Raw genomic sequence first — 6,066 nt, 5'->3', positions numbered from 1 at the left:
TGCCCGAATTGCAACGGCACGAAAACTGAACCGCCTCCCCCAAATGGCCCTCAAGAAGGCTGGACTCTGCTTTTTCTGGTGGAGTTTGGAGTCACTCGGTGCAGCTTCTTTCTTAATTTTCCCCGCATCTTCTCTCGTTTTGTTTCTAGCATCCACCTGTCCGTTGTTTTTGACTATCTCTTATGAAAACATCACATGAGGGGGTCCATCATATCTTTTATCTTTTATGTGAAATATATAACATCGTTGCTATTTCTTAATATGGATTTCTTATTTCCTAATACGATAACGTATATAGGATCCTGCAAGCACACGACCTTCGAAGAACCTTACCTTGGTCTTAAACATGATTCGTATTGAGTGGTGGACCTACAGATCGAACGGGCCCAAGCAAATCCTAACATGTCTATCTCCACATCTCCAATTGAAGACGACGATTGCGACCTGGATAGAAAAGGAGTGCGTTAATGTGTGCACATGCATACAACCTAATGAAAAAACCCCTGGAAAGTTTTAAACCACTCCAATTCCTCGATCCACCGTTAACAGTATAAAGCTCCAGTTAGCTATGCAGTGCAAAGCAAATAAAAATCCTAACACTGTTTTGCATATCACTGTGATTAGGAGCTGCTTTCAAAACAAAAAAAAAAGTAACACGTGATCACCAGCTCGGAGGATGCACGGGGCATTCGGTCAAATACCAGGCGGTCAATTAAAAAGAGACCCTCCCTCCTAACAAACCATTGGTTCCAGTCCTGATGGTCTATCTGCTCGTCATCCGTCTTGCACTACATGGCTGCAGTGCTGCCCTGTACCAAAAGCAACCTCGCAGACACAGAAAAGCCACAGGGGTCTGCATCTTTCGCTCTGCATGTTTTTCACAGACTGTCCGATTGTTCGGTGGAATATCCAATGAGATTAGGAAACTGAAGGTGTGGGCCCGGGGGCAATTCGGTCATCTTCCTCGTCGCCCACGCTCCCGGCGCGATCAGGTGCCACCTCCGACCCGCCCCTCACCTGAGGCAGGCGGTATTCCGACCGGCATCACCTATCCACATCTCTCTCTCTCTCTCTCTCTCTCTCTCTCTCTCTCTCTCTCCCCTCCGCCCTCTCCCGCTGCTCCACGCCTCCCACCCCCCCGACCCCCCCACCGCCCGTGCCCACCTCGCCCCAGTTCCCGCCCGCCCGCCCGCGCCGCGGCTTATCCACCACCACCCACCTCCGTCGCTGGGCTGCCGGATCGATCGGGATCGCGCCGCCGCCATCCGCGCTCGCGGGATCCTGCTCCTACCATGCTGCGGCGCCGCGCCCTTCCCCGACCGCGCCGGCCAGCCCAACCGCGCCTCCCGCTCCCCGACGACCACCCACCCCTCGCCGCCGTCCTCTCCTTCCTCTTCATCCCCACCTAAACCGCCCGCCCCCACCGCCGCGGGGTCCTGGTGGCGCTTCTGCTTCCTCCTCGGGCTCCCTCGGCGGCGCTGCTGGTGCTGGGAGGAGTAGTAGCGGCGGGCGGATCGCCGCGGGCTCGGCCGGCGGGATGAGCCGGGAGGGGCAGAGGCTCTACTGCGCCGCCGCCGCTGGGGCCGGGGGCGTCGGGATCGGGGTGCTGTCGATGGACCTACTGGGCCAGGTGCTCGACCGCCTCCGCGAGCCGCGGGACCGCAAAGCGTGCCGCCTCGTCAGCCGCGCCTTCGAGCGCGCCGAGGCGGCCCACCGCCGCGCGCTGCGGGTGCTCCGATGGGAGCCGCTCCCGCGCCTGCTCCGCGCGTTCCCGGCGCTCGAGCGGCTCGACCTCTCCGCCTGCGCCTCGCTCGACGACGCCTCCCTCGCCGCGGCCGTCGCCGGAGCCGGCGGGGGGCTCGCGGGCCTCCGACGCGTGTGCCTCGCGCGGGCCAGCGGGGTCGGGTGGCGCGGGCTCGAGGCGCTCGTCGCCGCCTGCCCCAGGCTGGAGGCGGTCGACCTGTCGCACTGCGTCGGGGCAGGGGACCGGGAGGCCGCCGCGGTGGCGGCAGCGACTGGGCTCAAGGAGCTCAGGCTGGACAAGTGCCTCGCCGTCACAGACATGGGGCTCGCCAAGGTGGCTGTCGGGTGCCCCAGGCTGGAGAAGCTCAGCGTCAAGTGGTGCCGTGAGATCTCCGACATCGGAATTGATCTGCTCGCCAAGAAATGCCCTGAGCTCCGCAGCCTTGACATCTCCTACCTCCAGGTTGCTACTACTATATGAGTTGTATACTGAAACTTTTCGTTGCTTGGTTAGCGGAAAATTGAAAGATGATTACTCGTGGCTAGATATGGTTTGGGGCTCAGAATGAAATGCTGTTTAGATAAAAGAGAGAAATTCCTAATTTCCTATGCAGCAACAACACCAGAAATATCCCTTAGTCAAAAAGTAGTTTTGGTAGTCTAGAGATGTCTCATTAAGAGGCACATGGCAACAAATGCAGTGGCATTGTCCAACCATTCTAAATCTTGATTTTTAACCTGAAAATTGTCATGGATCTTATGAAATTGAACTTATTGGACGGTTCTTGTTAGAAGCTAATTCATATGGGTGAAAAGGTGCTATTCAAAACAGTATGGATCATATTGTTGGAGACTGTTTGGAACGATTGCGGCTTGTGTAGGAACATTTTGCATCTTTTTTGCTTTTTTTCCCTATCTGTAGGAAGTAGTGACAGTTTCGAGTTTACAGTGGTTATATGTAACACCTGGCTTGTTTGGACTTGTTCTATGCAAATGTTTTAAAAATCAGTAACAAGCACTTGATCTGTCCTGCCATCTAATAGTCGGTGCTTATATCTCTCGCCTGTTGAAGTTCTGAATGTGTAATCAGGTGATTATGTGGCCTAACTACTTGTTATACCGGTAACTATGTAGTAACAGGTAGATAGTAGGGATATTTGTTATTTGTAATTTCGAAACCTTCCTGTGTCACCTTGTGATACTGGCATAGTCCCTGGTCGGAAGTTTAAAGTTTGAACTGCACTAGCATGTGAAGCTTTATGATCCTTGCAATTCTCCTCCAACCTAACCCTTTTACTACAAGTTATTACAAAAGTGTAAGCAAGGTGCTATGTGTGAGCCTAGCCCATTCCATGTAGGGGCTGGGTGTCGAAGCAATTTTTGCCTGGGTGATACATTATTTACTTTCACATTTTTTTGAAAGAATATTTAATTTCACATTGGAGTAATGACATCATTCTGTTGTACTTCTCTTCTATTGCAGGTGGGTAATGGATCCCTTAGGTCAATATCCACACTTGAGAAGCTTGAGGAGTTGGCAATGGTTGGTTGCTCATGTATAGATGATGAAGGCCTGGAATTGCTGAGCAAGGGGAGCGACTTACTGCAGGTAATCACACTTTGAGATGCTAAACTTTTATAGACTTCAATGCATATTATTGTGTCAATTTGATTATGTAAAATTTGGATAGTAGTTATCAGTTTCCTGACAGTTGGACTTCTACTAATCTGAAAACTAGAAGTTGGATACTTATAGTGTGTGCAGCATGCCAGCATCACTGGCAACTAATTTAATGCTGACTTTTGATCTTTTTGAACATTGATCCCTTCTAAGAAGCTTCTTTTTATTTCAGAGTGTTGATGTGTCAAGATGTGATCACGTGACTTACCAGGGATTAGCTTCACTCATAGATGGTCGCAAATTTCTCCAGAAGTTACATGCTGCAGATTGTTTGCATGTGAGTTGGTCTTCCCAACATTACTTGCTCTGCACTCATTAGTTCTTTTTTCTGCACAATGTGAAGTGTTCTATGGTTATGCTAACAAAATTGTAATTTAACTAAAATATTATGAGGGATTCGACCCTCATGAAGAGTGAACAAATAATCAAAAGGGGCACATGTCTGACTGTAATTTGTTGCCATTTTTGAAACTTGTAGGAGATAGGACAGCATTTTCTGTCCAAGTTGGCAACACTGAAGGAAACCTTGACTGTGTTGAAACTTGATGGTCTTGAAGTCTCGGACTCTCTCCTTCAAGCCATTGGTGAAGGTTGTAACAAACTTTTTGAGATTGGACTAAGCAAATGCAGTGGTGTTACAGATGAAGGAATTTCATCTCTTGTAGCTCGATGTAGTGATCTAAGGGCAATTGATCTTACATGCTGCAATTTCATCACCAACAATGCTCTTGATTCAATAGCTGACAACTGTAAGATGCTTGAACGCTTGCTGTTAGAATCCTGCTCTTTGATAAATGAGAAGGGATTAGAGCGGATTGCAACTTGTTGCTCCAATCTTAAGGAGATAGACCTCACTGACTGTGGAGTGAATGATGCAGGTTTGTGGTCTCTACTATTGTGTCTTTGTCCATTTTTTATCCAAATCTGTTAATTTTAAATTGAGCACAACCATATATCTATTAATTTCTACTTGTTTCTGCAGCATTGCAGCACTTGGGTAAATGCTCTGAACTGCAAATATTGAAATTAGGCCTATGCTCAAGTATTTCCGACAAAGGCATTGCTTTTATTAGTTCAAACTGTGGAAAACTCGTGGAGCTTGATCTCTACCGGTATTCTAACTCTTCTCATTTAATCTTTTATCATGATTCTTTCTGTCTTCATGCATGAAAATAACATGTCTGTAATATTCCTTCCTTCAGGTGCAATTCGATTACCGATGATGGGTTGGCAGCATTAGCAAATGGCTGCAAGAAGATTAAGTTGCTAAACTTGTGCTACTGCAACAAGATTACTGATAGTGGTTTGGGCCACATAGGCTCTATGGAGGAGCTGACAAACCTTGAGCTGAGGTGCTTGGTCCGCATCACAGGCGTAGGGATCTCCTCAATTGCAATCGGATGCAAGAGCCTGATAGAACTGGACTTGAAACGTTGCTATTCCGTTGATGACGCTTGTCTGGGGGCCCTTGCTCGTAATGCGTTTAACCTTAGACAGGTAAATAATCTGCAGAGTTTAAATTCCGTCCTTTCAAATTCTTAAGAAGCAGGAACCTTATAAGCCTGTCCTCATTCTGCAGCTTACCATATCGTACTGCCAAGTCACCGGCTTGGGCCTGTGCCACCTGCTGAGCTCCCTGCGGTGCCTCCAGGACATCAAGATGGTGCACCTCTCGTGGGTCTCCATAGAAGGGTTCGAGATGGCGCTGCGAGCAGCCTGCACAAGGCTGAAGAAGCTGAAGATGCTCACTGGGCTGAAGACCGTGCTGTCCCCTGAGCTCCTCCAGATGCTGCAGGCATACGGTTGTCGCATAAGATGGGTCAACAAGCCTCTCGTCTACAAGGACTGTTAGACTGCACCCTCGTTCATCTCATCGCCTGTGCAGTGCAACATCCGCATGGATCGCAAATTCACGATCTTCCAAGCTTCTCATCGGCTTATGTTGTGAGCCATGTGGCTGAAGGTAGCCTGCAATAATCGTTGTGGGCGTAAGCTCCCATCTCAGTTGATATGTATATATAATGTTCAATTTTCATGTTATTAGAGGTGAGATGTATATGATGCAGTGTGATGGTCGTGCGTCATGGAGACTTTGTACTTCTGCATGTAAATTACCATGTGGCTTCTTGCTCTGATGTATGGATGAAGGTTGAAGGTCTACACTTCACATGGAACCGTCGTGAGTTGCATGTAGATGGAGTTCAAAGAATTGTTGCATAGCCCTTTTTTTAATGGATCCTTTGTTTCTTGCTGTGATTTCCCCGATTTTCACAGGTTGTTTACATGGTTCTGAGAACCTTAAAGATGACACTTTGTCCTGCTCTAGAACGCCCATCAAGTTGAAAGGGACTCTTCATAGTGGTGAGTGCATGATAAGCAACCTAACCCTCAACCGCAGCACTATAGATTGGTTATCCTGATTGGTTCTTGGATTTGGCATGAGTTAGGTCCAGCCGGCCGTGCACAAAGTAGCCAGTGCCATTCGGTGAACATAGGACAACCATTCAGATCAACAAAAGAAACCTTAGCAAAAAGGAACCTCATAAACCATTACCTTCAATCACAAATACTCCATTCATCCCAAATTCTAAGTCATTTTGGTTTTTCGTTTTGGTTTTTCTAAATGCATAAATTTTATTATG

General features: G+C 48.3%; 1 protein-coding gene across 1 annotated transcript; it reads left to right on the top strand.

The window, feature by feature from the left end:
* The first annotated feature begins 1,117 nt into the window (after positions 1-1,117).
* Positions 1,118-5,680, top strand: LOC101782112 (F-box/LRR-repeat protein 3). Its single transcript, XM_004962738.3, has 7 exons — positions 1,118-2,206; positions 3,227-3,352; positions 3,597-3,701; positions 3,903-4,302; positions 4,407-4,536; positions 4,627-4,921; positions 5,004-5,680. The coding sequence occupies exons 1-7, from the start codon at positions 1,538-1,540 to the stop codon at positions 5,274-5,276; spliced, it is 1,998 nt and encodes a 665-aa protein (XP_004962795.1). The 5' UTR covers positions 1,118-1,537; the 3' UTR covers positions 5,277-5,680.
* The last annotated feature ends 386 nt before the right edge of the window (positions 5,681-6,066 follow it).

The sequence above is a fragment of the Setaria italica genome, chromosome III (genome assembly GCF_000263155.2).
Source record: "Setaria italica strain Yugu1 chromosome III, Setaria_italica_v2.0, whole genome shotgun sequence".
Taxonomy (NCBI): Eukaryota; Viridiplantae; Streptophyta; class Magnoliopsida; order Poales; family Poaceae; genus Setaria; species Setaria italica.
This window is presented reverse-complemented; position numbering and strand designations above follow the sequence as displayed.

Excerpts from the sequence above, each read along its gene's own strand:
- LOC101782112 (XM_004962738.3), top strand. The coding sequence starts at position 1,538 with ATGAGCCGGGAGGGGCAGAGGCTCTACTGCGCCGCCGCCGCTGGGGCC. Across the intron at positions 4,303-4,406 it reads CTGTGGAGTGAATGATGCAG|CATTGCAGCACTTGGGTAAA; the intron begins GTTTGTGGTCTC and ends TTGTTTCTGCAG. Across the intron at positions 4,922-5,003 it reads ATGCGTTTAACCTTAGACAG|CTTACCATATCGTACTGCCA; the intron begins GTAAATAATCTG and ends CTCATTCTGCAG.